This window comes from Lithobates pipiens, unplaced genomic scaffold (genome assembly GCF_037356315.1).
Source record: "Lithobates pipiens isolate NorthernLeopardFrog02 unplaced genomic scaffold, aLitPip1_a1.2 Scaffold_13, whole genome shotgun sequence".
Taxonomy (NCBI): domain Eukaryota; kingdom Metazoa; phylum Chordata; class Amphibia; order Anura; family Ranidae; genus Lithobates; species Lithobates pipiens.
In genome coordinates, this window is record NW_027507718.1 from 363,412,846 (window position 1) to 363,435,325 (window position 22,480).

At 39.5% G+C, this 22,480-nt stretch overlaps 1 protein-coding gene across 3 annotated transcripts in view; it reads right to left on the reverse strand.

Moving 5' to 3' along the window:
* Window positions 1-22,480, reverse strand: part of PALLD (palladin, cytoskeletal associated protein) — a 451,294-nt gene that overhangs the window by 244,574 nt on the left and 184,240 nt on the right. For all 3 annotated transcript variants that reach the window (XM_077477177.1, XM_077477176.1, XM_077477178.1), the window contains 4 exons: window positions 10,957-11,135; window positions 8,917-8,983; window positions 4,101-4,206; window positions 3,758-3,832 (listed from right to left, as the gene is read on the reverse strand). In XM_077477177.1, coding sequence (XP_077333303.1) covers window positions 3,758-3,832; window positions 4,101-4,206; window positions 8,917-8,983; window positions 10,957-11,135 — 427 coding nt within the window. The remainder of the gene's footprint in view (window positions 1-3,757; window positions 3,833-4,100; window positions 4,207-8,916; window positions 8,984-10,956; window positions 11,136-22,480) is intronic.

A 22,480-nucleotide genomic window follows, 5' to 3' on the forward strand; every position in this document is an offset into this window, starting at 1 on the left:
TATGGCTGAAATCATATTAAAAAAACTATGCTACATGCAATGAAATGTTAACCTTCTAACTAATAAAGAAAAATCCAAGGATTAATGTACACTGCAGCTGGTAAATGGACAATTAGGAGCATTTGGGCTTTTTTTTAAGCAGCCCCTGAACTCTCCTCAATGTCATCTTATGGGTACATGTACACTCAGACATTTATAGCAGTTGAGGTTAGAAGCATATTTTTGAAAGCAAAAATTTGCATTCAGGATGGTAGGCATTTGTAACATCGTGTAAACGAGGTAACTCGCGTTTATAAGCATTTTTGTTTTCTGACCATTAGCAATGGTAAAAAACAGACAAGAGAGAGAGAGACTCTGTCTTTTTTCCTGCATTGGAGGCATTTTGGAGGGTCTACTGATCTGTAAAAACATTTCTAAACACAAGCATGCATAAACGCCACTAAACGCGCATAAACATGGCATGTAAACGCTGCAAATGCCAGTTACTAACTGTCAAGTTCCAGCATTCATAAGAGGTTTTCAAATGTCCTGTGTACATGAGGCCTAAAATGGAGCAAAGAGCCAACCAGTAAAAAGAGGCTTGAGAGACAATCCCATATGAATACTCTATGGGGGCTCACTGTGAAGATTTTAGCCTTGAGGAGGTCACCAAAAATAAAAGAAAATCCCAAATTTCCAGTGGTCATCAGAACAAGAGGGAAAATCTTCCTATGAGGACATAATTCTGGTGACTCGGGTAACTACTATCGATTTCCTTCACTTTGGAGGATATACTTGCACTTCCTCTTGTGACTATGGGACAGTAATGAAATTAATAGAATGAAAAAGTCCACAAGAGGACACAGGTTGCAAAACATATGGATTATAACCCTCTCTTTCTCTATCCAAAATTAAAAAAAAAGTTTGGCCTTCAGTTCTACTTTAAGAAGGCTAGGGAGAGAGAATTAGAGCACTGTTAATGAAAATAGACTTACACATTTAAATAACATAATGCCACGTACACACAACTGGAATTTTCAACGGACTAGGTCCGACGGTCTTCCCGACGGATTTTCAGCAGAGGTCCGATGGACTTTCTGAATGAACAGACTTGGCCACACATGACTGGACTAAGTCCGTTCGAAAGTCCGTTCGTTTTGAACGTGATGATGTAAACAGGACTAAACAAGGAAGTTCAATAGCCAGTAGCCAATAGCTGTCCTTTCGTCGTATTTGGTCCGTCGGACTAGCACACAGACGAACGGTTTGCACGCTAGAAAGCCGAGTCCGTCGGACAGATTTGAAACATGTTTTATTTCTAGGTCCATCTGACTTTTGGGGAAAAAAAGTCCGCTGGAGCCCACACACGATCGAATTGTCCGACGGATTCCCGTCCGCCGGACCTAGTCTGACGAAAAGTCCGATCATGTGTACGCGGAATAACTGTGCAAATCTACACATTTTCCGTCCGCGTGACCAATTACTTCCAGTTCACCACTTCCACTTTTGGTCTGAATACATCTCTCTCTCATACGTTTTGATTGGTCCCAGCGCCCGTTTTTACTTCCGACCACGTGACCAAATACTATTCCTTTGATTGTTACTGTTGGACATTTAGGTTCTATATGTTTGCCAAGTTGGGGGTTATTATTGACCCAACATGGAATTACTGCGGAACATTTAGTTTGGATACTCTTTGATAAAGGGACCAGTGACTTTCTGGCAGTTATTGGTCCAGTTTTGTCACATGGTCACATGACCTTTTCACCTGAATTTTGCTGGCTTTTTGCACAAGGTGTTTGTCCTCTGCTGGCCACACAACTTCCGGGTGAGAGCTACATACACTTCTGGATCATTACTGAGATGGTTTGTAGTTCCGTGTGTCTTGTGTTTTCCCTCTGCGTTGGTCCCCAGTGAGGCTTGGAGCTTATGCGGTCAGGAGACCTTTTTGCTCCAATCAGCAGTCTCTGCATTGTTAAATGATGATTGGCTCTTCATTATAGGTCTTTTTCCATGTAGTCTATAAAAAATAGCAATGTGGGGGGGGGGGAAGCTGCTATATGCCCCAGTTGAAGGTCTTTTTGATCGAAAAGCATTGGGCCAGGCTTATCGCTCCTCACATTGTCCAAAACTTTTAGCTTGTGATCACAGTTTTTTATTATTGTATGCCGGTTTTTATAAATAAAAAAATATACTTTTTTGATCTACACTATTGGAAGCATTCCTTTTTTTCATGCTACCCGGATGAGAGATTGCCCTGCTGTCCAGTTGGGTCCTGACCTTTTGGATCCAGTCTTGGTGTTCTGGCCGTCGGAGGACCGTTTGGTGGCCATCACTAACGTTGGTGGAGGCTGTGGATCATTTGGAGTTTCGTATGTCTGCCAATTCCGGCACCAATGCCTATATGACTCTTTGTCGCTGACACTTGAGTCCACCAGTTCTGGTAGGAGTACATATACCTCTTTCTTCTATTGACCAAGTACTATCTTGATGTTTTCCTGGTTGGACAGTGTCAGCACAATAAATCCCTGCTTCACCATCTTTTTGCAGATGACATATGGGCCATCTATAACAGATTTAGTTTATCCATTGGAGTTTTATCACATTTGTCCTTTTATACTTGTCACTTGAACACTTGACCTTTTGCATGGTTTAATTTGAATATTGATGTGTACATGTATGCATTCACCATTTATGCTTCACATGTTTGTCACATTTTTTTAGCTGCTTTTTCTTATTTCATTTGAAGTTAGCACAGTCACGCCCATATGCCCATATTCACAAATCTACACATGCAGGAACCTGCATATTCGGTAGTAAAGGAGAAGCGGGGCCAAAGCTATTTTGGCCCAATTTCTGCTGTGGATTATGGGAATGCACTTAGTTCTGCATTCCTGTGATCTGTATTCAGCCAACTGCTGGCTAAAGTCCATTATGAGCTGGTGTCACTCAGCCAGTCCAGGCTCTGGAGAGATCACGACTTTAATGTCCGGATCCACCCAGATACCTGACTGGCAGCTGGCTCAGTCTCTCAGCACACCGCAGAGAGCTTGAGCCAACTGCTCCTGCCCCCTCTACAGTCTGGTACTCCAGTGAGCACTGGAGGGGTAGAGCAGAGAGACAATGATGGTAAGTAGCCAGTTTTCTGCTCAGCGACGAACAAGAACTGAGTGATCTGCGGCCTTTGAATGCTCAGTTCTCAGTCTTATAGATGCCAAGGGACAGATATAGCATCCGGCTGATGCTGCATCAACCTTGATGTGTATGTATGATTGTTTTTTTCAATCTCACACTTCTCTTTTAAATATTTCTTGTATGTAAATATTCCTATGGTGTGCCTTTACTAAATGAATGATTTACATTTTCCCCATCATTTTTCTTCACTTTCAAGTTTAACAATTGCTGCCCAGCCAATTGCTCTACCTCAAAGCCTGTCTCCCCGAATTCAAATAACTGTATTGCTGAAACCCATAGTTATTGTTTTAAATTACTGTACAGAGCTTTACAGTATTAGTAGATACTGGTAGGTGCTTAGAAGCTAGGGAAGAGTAAGTAAGGTCAAGCAGTTGACCGGGCAGTAATTCAGTCTTCGGGAGATTTTCACTACTCACTCTCAAGCTGAAGAACTCTACTCAGACAAAGCATGTAAGGATATAAAAGTGTCAGTAAAAAATAATAATTGTTCACAATATACAAATTTATGCACCCTCTATTTTCATGCAAAAAATGTACAGCAAAAAAATGTGTATATGTCTGTAGGTATCATGTGTAAGCAAACCTTGGTAAAAGACGGAGAAGAGAATCTAGAACTGGACCCATCTTGGCGACACAAATAAGATGTAGGGCTTTGGACCTGTTAACAGATATCAGTTTTTAGTCATCTGAACAGTAAACATTTATTTATATACAGTATAAAAAGTAATAAAGGATAATTTAAGATAAGCGAATAATGTATAATAATGCAATACTCAATTGTAATAATACAATCATAATACAATAATGTAAAATACTCAAAAATATTTAAAGGAAATCTACATAATATGTATGTTAGCAAAATTTATTCTCATTTAAGGTGTGTTGTATTCTAGACTTTAGTGACTTTAAGAGTAAAAGTGACTTACCTGACGTACAGGAATAGAAATTGGCTGCATTATTGCAGTGGTTATTCCACATTTTGGTGATGATGGTCCTATGGTTAGTGAAACTGATGTTGTTTTCTTTTGAGCTCTAAAAAAATGAAACAGATGTGTGTTTTCATTGTAGGATTCTGCAGTACCGGAGATCCAAGTATCACAGCCAAGTTAAAAGTAAACATAAATAATATATATATATAATCAGCAGAGCAAGAGCCCAGGTAATTTCATACGTTTACCTTAACAGGTAATTTACAGTATGTTACTCTCAAACTTTATAAAAAGGGAAAATGCAGCGCTTAGAAATCACAATCACAAACACCAAAACACAGAATAACAAAATTACAAAGGTGAAAGTCCATAAATTATAGGATACACCCAGGGTGTGTAGCCAAATGATCTAAGCGCTGCATTTTCCTTTTTTATATATTTTGTTTATTGTCACCAACAATATATGCAATCCACTGTGCTTTTCTTCCTGTTGTTTACTCTCAAACTTAAAAAGTTTCATATCTGCATATTGACAAAGTTATGCATGTATGACCATTGTTCAGTGTTGTGTTATTACAGGCATAACTCAAGGGTTGAGGCGCTATCAGCCCTGTATGGCACTATTATCCGTGACCTGCTTTTGCCACCTCTTAACAGCTGCACTCAAACCAAATGTATTTCAGTTTTAGGTGGAATCTGGTGGGCAGAATCTCCAACTGTTTTATTTTACTATCTTTTGATGACCCCAGTGATGAAATTCCTACCCACCTTAGAGTTTTGGGAGCTCATGCCCATCCAGAGGGTGTTGCCAACCAACCATATTCTTATCATATGAAATTCATTAAAAACCAACAGGGAAAGTGAGAGCCCTTTATATTGGCCAGAATGCAGGCTCAATAAATCAACCGTAGAGATCTCACCACCAAAGTCACATAAGAAACCTTCCCACTCTGTGTCAGGAACCATTACATGCCATTGCTTACTTTTAGTGTCACTTTTACCCTACCCTGAGCTCTGCTGCTCCTTTGACAATTTGCTGGAACTTTCTGTTCAGGTTCTGAGTATTGCATTATGGGAAAGCAGAGGGCATACCTGGATACTCTAGGAATTCGATTGAGCAACAATGAGCACTGGAGTGACACTAAAGTAAGTTTAAGCACTGCAGAGTCCCTAACAAATTATGGATCTAGTCTAGTGCCATGGTAATATATTGTGGAGGGTTATACAAAACAATTATATCAATATTGTTAATATTTAAAGGCTCTATATCGAAATCAAATGTGTCACTGCTACAGTCAACAGCAAAAATTTAATTAACCATTTTAACAGTGCTGTATAGGCAGAGCTGGTGCAAGGATTTTTGACACCCTAGGCTAAATCTCATTGTGCCACCCCCCCCCCCCTTGGCTGACTCCGCCCCTTTTCCATGCCCATGTAAATCCCTCCTTTTTAATAAAGCGCCCATCAAATGCAGCCTCACCAGCGCCCATCAAATGCAGCCTCACCAGCGCCCATCAAATGCAGCCTACCAGCGCCCATCAAATGCAGCCTACCAGTGCCCTTCAATTAATGTTTGCTTGCTGCGGGAGTTGGGACGCAGACACAGTCCTCCACCACTGCTGGGCCTCTGACACTATGTGTGAACAGAGCGGCGGCTGCCTGTTGATGCTGAGACTTTGTTGCTTGCTGCAGAGAGATGGGAGTAGGAAAACCAGTGGCCGGGCGCCCTAGGCAGCAGGGCACCCTAGGCGGCCACCTAGTTTGCCTAGTGGTAGCACTGGCTACTGCCTGTGTTTAACCACTTCCCGACCAGCGCACGACGATGTACGTCGACAGAATGGCACGGGCAGGCATATTGGCGTACATGTACGTCCAATATTCGTTGCCGCCGTGCCATCGGGAGCGCGCCGCCGGCGGCGCGCTCCCGCGCTGGTCGGGACCCCCGTGAGTCCGGTCGCGGGACAAGCGGACTCGATCGCCGCGGGCATCCCCGCGATCGTCTCACGGAGCGGCCGAATGGAGGAAATGCTGTATAAACAACATTTTTCCATTCTGCCTAGTAACTAGTGACGCTGATCTCTGCTCCATGTGATTGGAGCAGAGATCAGTGTACACTAAATGAAAGCCTAACCCCCCCCACAGTTAGTAACACACCCCTAGGAACACTTAACCCCTACACTGCCACCCACTGGTTAACCCTTTCACTGCCAGTGTCATTTACACAGGAATCACTGCATTTATATAGCAGTGATTACTGTATAAATGACAATGGTCCCAAAAATGTGTCAAAAATGTCCGATGGGTCCCCCACAATGTCGCAGTCACAATAAAAATCGCAGATCGCCGCCATTACTAGTAAAAAAAAAATAATAAAAAATTATTAATAAAAATGCTATAAAACTATCCCTATTTTGTAAACGCTATAACTTTTGCGCAAACCAATCAATAATCGCTTATTGCGATTTTTTTACCAAAAATATGTAGAAGAATACGTATCGGCCTAAACTGAGGGAAAAAAATGTTTTTTTATATAATTTTGGGGGATATTTATTATTACAAAAAGTAAAAAATAATGCGTTTTTTTTCAAAATTATCGCTCTATTTTTGTTTATAGCGCAAAAAATAAAAACCGCAGGGGTGATCAAATACCACCAAAAGAAAGCTCTATTTGTGGGAAAAAAAGGACGTTAATTTTGTTTGGGAGCCACGTCGCACGACCGCGCAATTGTCAGTTAAAGCGACGCAGTGCCGAATCGCAAAAAGTGGTCTGGTCTTTGACCAGCAAATTGGTCCGGTCTGAAAGTGGTTAAGCAATGAGAGAAAAAAATATATGGTTGTGATAGAAACTTTTTGGCTATGACTGTACCTCTAATCTGTATTGTACATGGTTTATTACTGTACCTTTCCTTTACAGGATTAATTTGGTTTCTTAATGTAGTGTTTTGCACCACAGTACAGTTACAGAATATTACAGTAAGAGAAAACTAATAAAAAGTGTGAAATGTGGTCATAGCTGGCATATGTTATCACCTCTTCATTCACTGCTTTCTGTGTATGAGGCTTTCCGATAAAGGCTCCTCTCTGAAAATTCTCACACAGAGGAGAGATCTGCATCAGTGACAGGTTGCTGATTAATCTCCTGACAGCTACCCTTGCTCAACATCTGCTGTTGAAGTTTCCGACTGTTCAAGTCTGACTGCAGGCACCTGAATCACTGCCTCTGTGTGTCTGATATGTACTTGTTTCTAGCATTCTCTATATGGAGACAGACTGCCCTAGGCTGGAAACAAGCCAGTCACACCTCATGTCAGTCTGAAAGGGATATGCTTTGAGCCATACTTTTAACTGTTTGCTACAAAAACCATTAAATATGGATAAGGTATATTTCAGCATTTGTCACCCTCGCGAATGCTGCAAGGAACATACCATTAACACATATACTACTGTAAATAGCTTAATTTGTCTTTGATCATTTATGGGGGTATATACTGACATGGGTGAGAGAGGACATGTGTTTGTACAGCTAATGTATGTTTATTTTATTCACAAATACTGTTTTGCCTTTAAACAAAGGGCTACCCTTCATCAGCATAAAGATATCCCAAAGGACTTGTTGTGTCCACAGAAATTCAAACCAGGTCAAAAAAAGCCCCATAAAGCTCACCCATAGAACTTAAGTAATGGCAAATCTGTGATTTAAGTTCAATTCCAACACATAAAAAGCCTATAGGAACCCTTGGATAAAGAAAGATTTCTTAGTTCCCCCAAACTACACATACCACTCCTCTGCTTTTTCACTTTGAGACCCCCTACTTCACGACGACTATGTCAGTCTAGAACAACTTTATGGAAAGCAGAAGTGTCACCTATTGCTGTTTGCATATACTTCTGTAGAGAACTAAGCAGAGGTTAAGTTGCAAAGATAGATATTATGGTCACAGAGGAGAGGAGGGTGAACCAGGTTCTGACAAACGTATAGTGCAAATCAGCGGTCTCCAAACTGTAGCCCTTTTGATTGCCTTTATTCAGACTTTGGGGCACTATTCCATTCAATGACACCAACAATGGGACACTATTCCTCCCGCTGACACCAGCAATAGGGCACACTATTCCTTCCACTGACACCAACAATGGGGCAGAATTTCTTCCACTGACACTGACACTAACAATGAGGCAGAATTCCTTCCATAGACATCAGCGATGGGGCAGAATTCCTTCCACTGACATCAACGATGGGGCAGAATTCCTTCCATTGACATCAACGATGGGGTACTATTTTTCCCTACTGACAGAAACAATGGGGCACCATTCCCCCCCACTGACAAAAAAAGATAGGGCATTGTTCACTCCCACTGGACGCCAGGGAATTTTCTACTCTGACTAGCCCAGAATAATACTAGAATAATAAAAAGCCCTTGCCCACTACCCTAAAGTCTGAAGTATAGTAAACTGGCCCTTTGTTTAGAAAGTTTGGAGATCCCTGGTATAAACTAATATATTTCTTGCAATCAAACATTTATTGTTGTCTAATACAAAATGGGAAGAGAATCAGAGGCGATACAATAGGGGGCCCCTTACCACTGCATCCATGGCATTGGATTTTTACCAGCTTTTTTGTCTACCGGCAAGTACACAGATTATTTATCAGCACTTGGAATAAATAATTTCTGCCTACATGCACATCTCATTAAATTATCTGCCAAAATTTCAACCGGGTAAATAAAGCAAATGAAGATGAAAACATTCACTGTGTTTCAATGGATCCATAATTAACATAATTTGCTTAATTCCAGTAAGCAGAATGTTTACTCACTGAGGCATTGTTCCAGGATTTGGTTTGTAAGTAAAGTCCTCACTGTCCGAGTCAGAGGAACTGGCACCTGAAATAATAACAAGGAACATTACATACTTTCCCAGTCAAGCATAATAGAAGCCTCGTGTATGAGTGCCTCTTTATATGGCTTTCTGTACTTCTCTTCTAGCAGCCTGTCAGAATCGCCCTTTCCTGCTGCCAGGGCACTGGGTGGTCGCTGGAAAGGAATTACACACTGTTCTTCCATCAGACACTTTATATGTGAGGCATCGTGTATGAAGTAGCATTCTGAAAGTGTATTTTCACTTTTACAGTCACATTGGGATAACAATTACCTTATATCTGCAACATATTCATGTAACTTATTTTTTTTTTTAATTTGTGGCTCGCCATTTTGAATGCTCCAGCGTAAAAACTTCAAGATTGAAAAATATTAAGTTCTCTTTGTTCAAAAGTGGAGCAGTGTTATAATTAAGCATTTCTGTACTGTGCTGGCAGATCTTATTATCAGCTGTAAACTAGATTTGAACACTATCTATGTTCTAACAAAGATTTAGAAGCTTGCCATCTGCAGTAAATGCTTGCAGTGTGCCATGATACCTTCTCCTAAGAAACATCTAAAAAGATAACGCTGTGTGAGGGGGAACATATAAGAAACACTGAGTGGCAAAATTGTAAATACACTTTATGTATAATGGAAAACTAAAAGGATAGAGCACAGTAACCCAAACCCAAGTATAAGTAATCAGTATGTAACATAACAATACAATTTCATCAATTTAACTTTACCTTTGTTTGAATCTTGTTTTATTGCCTTTTTCTTGTCACAAACTATTATTTACCTTAGCTATTATGTATTATGGCCTTTTAACTGAATGAACATATCATTGATATTATGAATTCCTTAAAAAGTCAGTAAAAGCAAACTTTTTTCTTACAGTTTTGAATAGAGTAAGGAAGGGCCATATCCCAATCTCTGATGGTTTATTTCTTTTTTATATCCCTTTGGGGAGATTTCCCTTCACTTCCTTTCTCATAGCCAAAAAGAGAAAATCCCTTCAAAGTGAGAGAATCCTGGGGTGTCACCAGAACTAGTGTCCCTATTGGAAGATCTCCCCTCAACTACTGTTGTGATGTCCACCCAAAACTTGGTAATTTACTTTATTTTCACTTTCGGTGGATTCTGGGTCACAGAAGTACAAGTAAGTGCACCTCTGTGACCAACAAGAGAAGCATGGCCTAAAAACTTTGGCCACATACGGAATGAATGTTGGCTGGATAGTGATGTACTGATTGAAATTGACTCCATGGGTGGCCATGTAGACACCCTCCCCCCTGGCATCTTTTGCATGAAAAATTGAAGAAGCCGGGCAGAAAATCATTGATCTGAACAGCAGATGCATCCAGTCAGAATACAGTAACTAAATCAGGAAATTCGTAAAACCAAGCAGTTTAGCAAGGGTAGAGGAATCTGTAAATGTTTTAACCTGTGGACTGAATGAAAAAAATCAATGTATATGGCCAACTTTACAGTCCAAAACATGTTGTCAGGTAGACCTTGCAGTGAGGTAAGTTGGCCACCAAAACAACACAACTATAGAAAGGCAATGCCTACCTACATATGTAATCAGACAACATGGCTGTCACATGTATATATTTAATTACAAAATATACATAATACAATTAGCACAATCGGACGGGACTCTGTTTATTAATCCAAGGTATATAAAAATAAATAAAAATACTACATTTCCTCTTTAATATAATCTGTTTATGAAATAATATTTTAAATTACTTTTCAGATTATTGTCCACCAGCAGACAATCTGATCCTTTCTTTCATTGTTTAACTTGCACTAGAAAAATATACCTAGAATCTGTTTGCAATGGACAAAGCAGACTCCGCTCCTGTGTTTTACTTGAGGCCTTGTTATTGTTTACAGAAAAAAATATATATAATTGGATGAATATACGCAGAAGGCTTTCATCCACATTGCCCACCAAGAAACTGCAATGAGCTTATGAGCACATAAAACATTACCTTCTACAAACACTTCAGCTGAAGATGTGTCAGAGTCGAGCCAATTGGATGCCGTACAAGTATAGCGCCCGGTGTCGTCTTCGAAGGCCTCAGCAATGACAAGCACTTGAAGACCGTCGTTCTCTGAGGAGATGTTAATGTCAGGTGAGTTATGCAGCTCTCTTCCTTCGCAGAACCACCTGGAGATATACAAGCATCTCAGATATTTAAAGTGCATGTGAGGGGGGAGGAGAGGCTAAGGGGTAAAGGCACACACAAGTGAAAGAAATTTCGTAATGGAGAAACTACTAGACTATGACAGATCTGACTATGACTGAGTCATTAAGCTGATGGATTCAAGATTTGAGTTCTATCAATGCTTTGTACTTTAATTATTAATAAACTTTCAAGACAAGACAATTTGTTTTTAAATGTGTTTGTATAAGGAAAGGCGGATTAATGAGCCCTGGTGTATGGTATCTTCTGGGATAATCTACACGGCTGTTATCTAAGAAACTTGTACATTATTATTATTATTATTATTATTGAGAATTTATATAACAGCAACAGTTTACGTAGAGCTTTACAACTTGAGGGTTGACAGTACAAATACAATACACTTTAATACAGTAGGAATCAGAGGGCTCTGCTCCTTAGAGCTTACAATCTAAGATAAATTATTATAATAGCACCCCGGAAACTGATATATTCCACTTCACAATCACTGGGACCCACAGAAATCAGAGAATGCAGTAAAGCTCCAATGAAACGCATTTTAATACAGTATAACATATGGACGATACAAAGTAAAACAATTACAATTGTAAAACAAGAAAAAAAAAGCACAGTAAAATGAATGTTAATGTGTATCATATATGTCTTTGGCCTTGAACAAAGCAACACCTTCACTTAAAGTGGTTCTAAAGTTAGAAGGTTTTATATCTTAAAGTGGAATTCCACCCAAAAAAAAGTATTAATGTGCTTAAAAAAAAAGAAAAAAATTTGGAGAAATTTTTTTTTTACTCACCTCTAAATGCCTGTTGCTAGGGGGTCCCTTGTAGTCTGCCTCCTTCGGTGCCTGGGCTCCTGACGTCACTTCCTTTAGAGCAGGAATGGACATCGCCTCTCCCTCCTCCCTCTTGTCAATCATCTGGGACATGTAACAGGTCCCAGGTGATTGCGCAGCCAATCACGACATGCGGCGCTGCTCGCGCGTGCGCAGAGGGTGCCCAGCTGTGAAGCCACAGCTGGGCGCCCACAGTTAAAATTCCAGCGCCACCAAGCAGAGGGGGAGATGAGCGAGCTTTGATCCCCCACAGCACTGGACCCTGGGACAGGTAAGTGTCTGATTATTAAAAGTCAGCAGCTGCAGTATTTGTTTTATTTTTTTATTTTTTAAGCGGAACACTGCTTTAATGCATTCTATGCATTAAGATAAAAAACCTTCTGTGTGCAGTAGCCCCCCTCAGTCCTTAACACTTACCTGAGCCCATCTTGATCCAGCGATATAGCACGAGAGTCTCAGCTGTCCGGGACTCTCCCCCCTCATTGGCTGAGACAGCAGTGGGGTGCCATTGGCTCCCGTTGCTGTCAATTAAATCCAGTGAGCCAATGAGGAAAGAGAGGGGATGGGGTCGAGCCATGGCTCTGTGTCTGAATGGACGCACAGAGCAGCGGCTCGGGTGCCCCCATAGCAAGCTGCTTACTGTGGGGGCGCTCAGTAGGAGGAAGGGGCCTGGAGCGCCGGGGAAGAACCCGAGAAGAGGAGGATTTGGGCTGCTCTGTGCAAAACCGCTGCACAGAGAGGGTAAGTATAACATATTTGTTTTTTCTAAATGGAAAAAAAAATAGACTTTAGTATCACTTTAAAGAGCAATTCCACTTTTGTTTAGAAAAAAACATTCACCTCTAGGTGATCTATGTACATTGCAAGGATTTTAACAAACTTTCTTGCAGATTCCTAACTTTTGTTGCTATGAAGGAAATGCTGTCTGTTTGTGTCAATGTACAAAGAGAATGTAAATATGAGTGACTCTTTCATTAGTAATCAGCTGATGCACTTGTAGTGTTCTAATGAGAAAAATTACAGTGTTTGAATCCCTATAGTTATGATTAACAATTTCGGAGTATCTGATCAAAAATGTAATTTTGCAAAGGGTACGCAAAATCTGACTTGTATCTTTGTGCAGATTTCTGGAAATATTAGTAAGCCAATCACACAAGCAAGAAATCACCTTTCTGGGGGTGTTCTGTACATCAACTGTGTACAGAATGCCTCCAGGTTGCCATATTGCATTGAATTGTATTGTACTAAATGCCATATTGCATTGAAAATCAGCCCATCATGCTCAGTCTCAGTGGATAATGGAGGAGAAGCAGCACAATAGTGAGTCATCCCTGGTCACTCTGCTTTCCAGTGAACAAGTGCTGCCACTCCCTGTCCCAGTCTTGGTGCTGCAGGTCAGAAGGGGTTGATATCAAGACAGAGGTAGTTATGCATGATGTATGTAAAATGTCATTGTTTTTAAAGAATACATAATAACATTAAAGTGGAATTCCGGGTATGACAATTTATACATAGTTATGTTGGTTCAGCTTGGACCAAAGTAACCATGTATCCACCATACCTGCCCAAAGCCCCAGGTAGCATTCAAACATGGAAGGCCAGCCTGTTGGCACAAGCGCCATTCAGAGAATGCTTTGCATTTTCAAAATGTTCTCTGATTGGACAAGTTAGAAAGCCTAATGTCACTGCCCCACCTCTCCATCTTGCCCAAACAGACAAAGCTTTGCGCTTACTCAGAAAATGGAGCGCGTTCTCTGAATGGTGCCTCTGCTGAGCGGCTGACCTCCTTTGTTTGGAATGCAGCAGGCCAGCCACTCAGCAAGAGATTCAATCACTGGAGTAGTGGTATCTATTATAGTGATTTCCAACTTTCAGAAACATTAGCTAGGTATTTCTATATATGAGGTACGACAGACCAGTTGACTTAGTTTTTATGGATTGGTAGAAGAAATAACACGCGTATGCGTTGTGCTGTTGACGTAAAATGAGTGACATGAATCTGGAGGAGCAGATTAACTTTACATTTTGCATGAAAATTGGAAAAAAAGTGAGTGAAACTTTAACTTTGTTAGAAAAGGTTTATGGTGAACATTCCACAAAAAAAATAAAGTTTTTTTAAATGGCATAGCCAGTTTAAGAAAGGGCAGGAAGATGTCCACGATGATGCAAGAAGTGGGCAGCCAAAATGCAAAGGGCGGATGCAAATGTGGACAGGATGCAAACCCTCGTACACTAATGCTAGTGTGTTCTTTTGATCACAGAGGGGTAGTTCACTATGAATTCATAGACCATGGTACAACAGTTAATTAACATTGGTATTTGTACATTTTGGAAAGGTTACAGGAATCTGTTCGGAGGAAAAGACCTGAACTCTGTCCTGACAAGTGGATTCTCCACCACAGCAATGCTCCTACACAAACATTTTTTTTTATACAGTCCATTCTGGGAATTAAATTGTCACACCCTTTCCCCTCTTTCTAGTCTCTTTTCAACTGCAGAGAGAACATCACAGACCACACATTTGTTGCACATATACATTAGGTAATAAACTCCACAGTGCAGAAATGGGGTGAGTGAAATTAGGGTGCTTTAATAGGTGGTTGCTGCAATGGAACAGAGGACATTCATCAATCTGACAGAACAGTCATATAGTGTAATTCAACTAGGAAAAAAACATCCACTTTACAGTGCCTTGCGAAAGTATTCGGCCCCCTTGAACTTTTCAACCTTTTACCACATTTCAGGCTTCAAACATAAAGATATAAAATTTAATTTTTTTGTGAAGAATCACCAACAAGTGGGACACAATTGTGAAGTGGAATGAAATCTATTGGATAATTTCTATATAGATCCTCGCTGAACTTCTGGAGTGAGTTTGCTGCACTGAAAGTAAAGGGGCTGAATAATTTTGCATGCCCCACTTTTCATGTTTTTATTAGTTAAAAAAGTTTCAAAAATGCAATATATTTCGTTCCACTTCACAATTGTGTCCCACTTGTTGGTGATTCTTCACAAAAAATAAAAATGTTATATCTTTATGTTTGAAGCCTGAAATGTGGCAAAAGGTTGAAAAGTTCAAGGGAGCCGAATACTTTCGCAAGGCACTGTATGTCTAACATAAAAGGGGACTGCAGCTTCTACTGTGCCTGCTATAGATACTAGAATTCTCAGTAAAACTACTCAAAAATACTTTTGTGTGATAAAACAAAATACTAATGTGCCAATAAATTCTTAATAAAAAAAAAAAAAAATCTTTATACCTTATAAAAATGAATGTTAGTGTTATGTTCACATTACACATAAATATATATATATATATATATATATATATATATATATATATATATATATATATATATAGGACCCCTTTCACACTGAGGCCGCCCAGGCGTTAGCTGCACAGCGCTGCTCGTTTTAGCAGTGCTTTTAATCCCAAAGAAGGGGTTAAGAACTCCTGTGTCGCTTCCGGAAGTGCTGCCCATCCATTGCAATGGGCAGGTTTTTTTTGGGAGCGATGTATACAGTGCTCCCAAACCGCCCAAAAGATGCAGTTTTCAGGCGTGAACTGGCGCGCCCCCGCTAGCGGTCTGTTTCATGATGCCAGGACAGGATACATGGGTTTGCTGACCTCTGTGTAACTTTGAGGTCGATATCACAGGGTGAGCCATTTGCAGTGATATGGGAGAGGTGTGCCCTACCTGAGGATTGTATTCTTCACAACAAGGGTGTTTCTGCATACATTGCACATTCAACTTTATTGAGTGCTTACACTGATTGCACAGTGATTTTGTCGTATGTAAAAAAACACTATTTAATTTATGTTTAATATTCAAAGCAAACTCCCCCATCCATCCATTTCTCCATGCTTTATTTTGGTGTGAAATCACTTTGAAAAACACCCCCTTGCATTTCTGGCCGTGGCCATTTTGAGTAAGGGCAAAGGAATGATGTAGCATTTTCTTCCTGCCCTTAGCTCAAGTATGCATGCAGGAGAGTGGGCTTAGCTGAGAAAACCCCACCTCCTCTCCTCCTCTCCTGAAGATTCCTGGGATGTATGGCATCATTTGCCTGGGCAGGAAACCAGGAAGTAACTCAAGAAATGAAAAAAAATAAAAGTTTAAAACAAGTATAGATGATAAACCATCCTATCTATTTACTAATGCTAGCAGCATAAGGATTAAAAACAATCAATGTTGATAGATCGATGAGTGATGGTAGATCTCCCTGATACACAAATACACAGACAGCAAAAAAAAAAAGAAACCTGACAAGGCCTGCCCCTTCGTTACTTAAAAAAAAAGGTTTTGAATTAGTTTTTATAATTGCTTGAAGTTAAGCTTTAATGAATAAAGATAATACCTTAGGGGAAAAAAAACAACACTGACATAAACATATTTCTGAATGTTTTGTGACTTTTCTTATTTCATGTTACACAGCACATTGAGTAAGATTTTGCCATATTGAGGATGACTGTTGTCACTAGAATGTAAATAATCCATTGCTGATTTGGTTCAGTGCCAATAAACACAGCTGCAATGTCAATATGTTAGAAAACAAAATGGCTGGTCAAGTAGGATTAGATAACTAAAAATAAATAATAGAAATACCAAACTCTATTTATTAAATGGAACAGGAGATGGCAGGACTCACTTTTTTTTAAATATACAAACATTGGGCTGTTAAATTCATCTGAACTTTGCCACCTATTGATTAACTAACTAGGCAAAGAACCCAGAAATAGAATGCCAGGACTTGAGTTTGGATCTTCAAAACAAGTCAGTAATGTCAGCATCTTATTTTTAGCATTGTAAGGTTTCCTGGTTTCCTTTAAAACATAAGGTAAGATACACTCACTGGTAAGTAAAGGATCAGTACATGTAAAAACCAGCGTATGAGGTTGCGTTGACACTAGTGCGATTTATCCTTTATCTGCTGTCGCGCTGCAATGTATGGCAATCGAAATCACATAATTCTCTACGGTGTCATTTCACAGCAATGCTGTGTTTTTTGCAGGGTTTGGTGTTTAACAACCAGCCTCCTCCTACTACAAAAATAGCATCAAAACATGTGTAAAAACTCACTATAAAAACTCTTGATTATGTAGCAGCACTAGTGTGAACCTTGGCTTACAGCGGAAGGAAAGGGCACATTTTTTCGGAGAGAATACATTTTGGGATTCATGTTCATGGATCTGGCTAAATCAAATGCCCCATTCTATTCTAGAATATGAAAACACTTATTAAAAGCTTGGATGCCAGATTCCCACAAAACAAATATTTCAGTTTTTGGTAGCCAACTGTGTTTTTAATCCCATTTTAACTTCGTATGTCTCTCAGGGTTGCAGGGGTTGATGTTTTGCCTACATGGCTTTAATTTTTTTTTTTACATTTTTCCACATTGGATTTGGAAATTGACACTAAAATGCAGCTTTTAGCTACGGCTGTTGGATAAAGCTGGTGATCATGGTAGGGAAGGTGTCTAACTACAGTATATAATTCAACTTCCTAGTAACTAAAAAATTTGGGCTGGGCAATGGCTTTTAAACAAATTGCCCAACATCTGATAAGTGATGACGTAGCTGAAGGTAGCAAGTGGCATGTGTGAAAAAGAGTAAAGGAAAGCCTGCTGACCATTTCTGGGTGCTCCAAATGTAGTGCCGCCTCAGTTTGATTTTTTTGGCAAGCTTTGCCCCTGAATTCTTATTAGGTTGGCGGGTAGCAAAGATTGGTGCTTGAGGCAGTAACAACAACTAACTTTGCCTTGGATTTTTCTCTTTGCATTTGCTTAGGTTGTAGCTTATGCAGGTAGTCTTACCCGTGTTTCTTGCACTACTTGCATTCCTAGACCTTTACAAATGTTGTTCTTTACCTATAGAAACGATACTTCTATTCAATGATATTTCTATTCTCTGTAATGTCCATTTCATTGCATGTCTGGTGTTGCTATAAAGCAGTGAACAAGCAAAGGAAAAAAAAAAAGAAAAGAAAAGCCTGCTCTGTATGGACTCCTAATGAGGAACAGAGAGATAATTTTGACTAATTAATCACAGATTTGGTACAACGCCAATAAAAATAGATACAACACCATCATGGTTGAAACCAAAAAGACTGGTTTACCAGGAATATGACTGCCATCTATAAGCTAAACAACATTGTCCTACCAAAAATATAATTTATTAGCCTTCATTTGACTACAGTTAGACACGACAAAATGTATTATGTATTTTATGACATATGGGTCTTGGATTTAGTGTACCCTGGAGGATGAGGAGACAGAGTACAACATGCAAATCTTTCCAGTTTTGTAGAAGATAATAATGGAGCCAGGGCTCCATCCTCATGATTAATCCATATCATGTTATCATCAGATTGTCTCTGCTGTATGTTTTACTGAGAATAGCCAAATGTTTTAGCAAAAAAAAAAAAAAACTGAAGCATACATTAACTCTTTTTTTTTGTTTAACTAAAGCTGAAAAGTGTTTTGTATCTCCTGCTAAAACTGATAAAAATGTTTGTTAAACTCATGAAAATGAATATAACACTTAACATAAAATTATACTTCCTTTATTTTAATAAGCAAGTAAAGAAATAAAGATCAATAAATCTATGGTCTACCAGACTACTAAATATCTATTTATTCTAGACAGATGTGTATCTATAAGCCTATAATTTAAGTTGCTGATGAAGAAAATATCATAAAAAAATAAAGTAATTATTCCCTCTAAATTCTAGATAACACTCCATCACCCCCTTGTGCGAAACCCTGCTCTATATATTTAAACTGGACCTTTTCCTCCCAAACTTAAAAACCTGATACCTAAACATCTGGAATATTTATTTATTTTGTACTTACAACTTGATGTATTTTACTTCTAGGTATATGAAGGCCTTGTAAGGTTATATCATTAGTGCCTTTGTTGCAGATAAAGTTTGTAATCTGCAAAATCTTGTGAGCTTTTGTAAAATCCTGCAAGATTTTTATGGAAAAAGAATTGTGTACAGATGACGTATGATTAATGCACATGAGGTCAGAGCTGGTGCTATTATAACATTTTTGTTTTAAGCTGCAAATTTTTACTTACCCTAAAGACAGCTTCTGCATCCGTGGCACAGTTCACCGATATATAGATTGATCATCGGTGGACCGGCAGAGAATCAAAAAACAAAAGCCAGGCACTGATGATGCTTTTCTTTAAATGGTGTTACAGGTTTCCAAAAAAACTTTAAGGGGTGCAGATAATGGAGACTGGGCAGAAATTAAACATAAGAGGTAACTAAATAAAAATAACCTTATTGGTTTTTATACCAAAATTACATTGGTGTGTTCAAGGGGAAGGTCCTCTTTAATTGCACGAGATACTACCAGTCACTGAGATTCTGATACCAGAGTATTACAAGAGTATTACAGACCCAGTATAAAGCCTGAGCTAGTATGACTGGTCCTTCCCAGGCACAAAAAAGAAAGTACTTGCAGCAATCACCAACACCAATAATAAAATGATGTGGTGAGTAGATGTAGTAGTAAATGGTGGGGAGTAGATCGCTGGAGGAATTTCACGGCAGTCAAGTTACCTCAAGTACAACAGAGTCATTAAAATTAATTTCTACCAACCTACCAATCAGACTCAAAAGTTCAGTCTCTGGGTGTTAGAGAACCACGACAGGTTTGAATCCGGTGGCTCTAATACTATACTATTGGTTCTTAGTACTGCTTTGATACACATGGTGCAGATTGTAAAGTTTGTCACCTTCCATCCAATGTAACATTTATGGTAGAGTCCTGATGCAGAAGTTCATCCATAATGTAACATAACATCTATTAATTAATGCTGCGGTTTAATTCATTTTTCTAGGTGCACAACATACACTATTTGAATTTTAAACACTAAATAACTTACTGTAAATACCTTGCTTCGATTATAAGATATATTACATAGATATAGATTACCTGAACTTATGATTCAGGAATTATAACATAATACATTCAAATGTAGACAGCAAATCTGATGGAGAAAATTACAGAAGCTCAAATGAATGTCTACCTACATCATTTTTTTTTTTTTATGTCAAGGGAAATTAGGATAATTTAGTATGGACGACTAAAGTATTCAGGAAATGAAAAGTACCATTATTCAGAAGTAATTGAAAAAACAGTGCTATTTGTGGAGTGTGTATAGATTTCCAAGCATTACAAGCTGGGATTGGAGCCTAGCAGCAGGGTTGTTGCGCTGACCAAGAAAAACAGATAATGGAGCCAGTGCTTGTTCCGGATTACAGTTGTCAGCTTCTGTGTGTCCCAGGTGAGGCCTTCATTTCCCAGCAGCCTGGACAGCAGCAGTAGTGCTTCTATATGATAAGAGTTCTGGCACTACAATTATAAAACCACACAATAGGGTTACTTTTTATTTAACTCTGTATACTCTTCATTTATTAATCTTTATGATTACCCTCTGCATTGTAGCCATGTATTCAAGTCATTAACAGTACAACATAGCTCCATTATTTTTTAATTTTCTGCAGCAAGTAAAAGGCCTATGGGTTCATTTAATGCCCAACAGCAACCATTCCTTTTAGGTTAAATAGACTATGGTTGATTAAGGACAGCCTTTCTCCATCTTTTCAACACAGATAAACCCTTAAAATAACTTTCTAATTTCAGGGAACCTCTCCTAATGGTTACTATTCCTACAATTTCTATAGTTTAGGCTCTATTCACACTTTAGCGTTTTGTAGCTTGAAGCCTGAAGCTACAAAAAGCTGGAGAGGAGAAAATTAATTATTCTCTATGGAGATGGTTCACATCTCCACTCCAAAACGCTTGAAGCCAGAAGTACCAAAACGCCTGAAGTTCAAACAAGTTCTGGATTTTTTTTTAGGCAGATTGCAGGCGTTTTTATGCTTTTTACATTGATGACCCTTTGCCTTTACAAAACCGTGGCAAAAACCATGGCAAAAATTGCTGCAAAATCATGGTAAAATCGTACGACTTTCTGCCTGAAAAAGGTTCCACTCAGGTGTGAATGGGGCCTTACAGCTAACAATACAATCAACGTGATGGTCACTGGGATGAATGCTCCTTACGTTGGTGGTCAACACCCTCCCCTTTTCTCCTTACAGATAGCAAAAAAGATCATTGTTGTTATTGGCAACTCATCTGACAGGCGAAAATTGATTATTGCTTAAGGATCCTCTTGCCTCTGGAGGAACCCTAGGGTTCCACATAACCCTGGGTATGAAAGGCTAGTTTAAAATATTTATTTGGTGCTTATTGTGGCCTTCAACTACATTGTAATCTCCCATTGCTGTTACTGGCCCCAGGAGATCTCTTAGCCCTTGTACACACGGTCGGAGATTCCGACGGAATGTGTCCTATCGGACCGTTTTGTCGGATATTCCAACTGTGTGTGGTCTCCATCAGACTGTTTCCGTTGGAATATCCAACGCACCAACTTTTCCAACTTGCCGGTAAAATTTTCAGATAAAATGCTCCGATCGAACATACTCCGATCATGTGTAGCCTACTCCGACGGACAAAGTGCCACGCATGCTCAGATCAAATTCCTAGACCAAAGCTATTGGCTACTAGCCTGAACGTAGTCCCGTCGTAACGAAATAACGTCATCACGTTATGTACAATCGGATTTTGCGACAACTTTGTCCGACCGTGTGTATGCAACATCACTTCCGGACCTCTTCTGGAATTAATCCATCGGAATTACTCCGACGGATTTGGTTGTTGGAATCTCCGACCGTGTGTACAAGGGCTCACTGCTGCCTGCCCCTGTGACATCAGAAAAAATAATAAATTAAAGGCACAGACAGCAAAACGTGTCTTAAAATTACTTAACCATTCCACATTGTACTAAAAGGTTTTTTGTGTTAGTGTCTCTATCTCCACTGGAAAGCTTTTGATCAGTTCCTGTTCATCTGACCCCCTTACACTGAGACAGGAATTGAAGGTAAATCTTCCCTATTGGATCAAAAGCTGTAAAAACCTGACAGAGAAAAAAAAGTTTTTGGCTTTAATAATCCAATACGAAGTGCAATGATGATGTGTGAATTATAGTAACCCAGAGCAACCATTAAGGCCTTATTCACACGGCCAAATCGGCTGTGATATGATATACATTTTGCAGAAAATTGTGCAGAAAGGCAGTCAGGAAGCCTGTACAAAGCAATGAAAGGCTGACAGCGGCTGCAGCTATCCATTGGTGTTTGAAAGTAATCGCACAGGGAGCATTACATGCAGTTAAGGAAAGAAGACCATTCCTGGATGCAAGCTGCTTACATCCATTGGCAATCATCTGTACCCAACCGCAGGTAATTGCTCCATGTGTGACTCTCTATGGCTGTCTGCACACACCTGGGCTCCTGGCAACAGTTTTCTGCAAGACTCTTGGCACCGAGAACTTAGTATACTGTAGGCAGCTCAGTTAATTATCACCTGGTTGCTACCAGAAGCAAAAACATTGGTTACTAA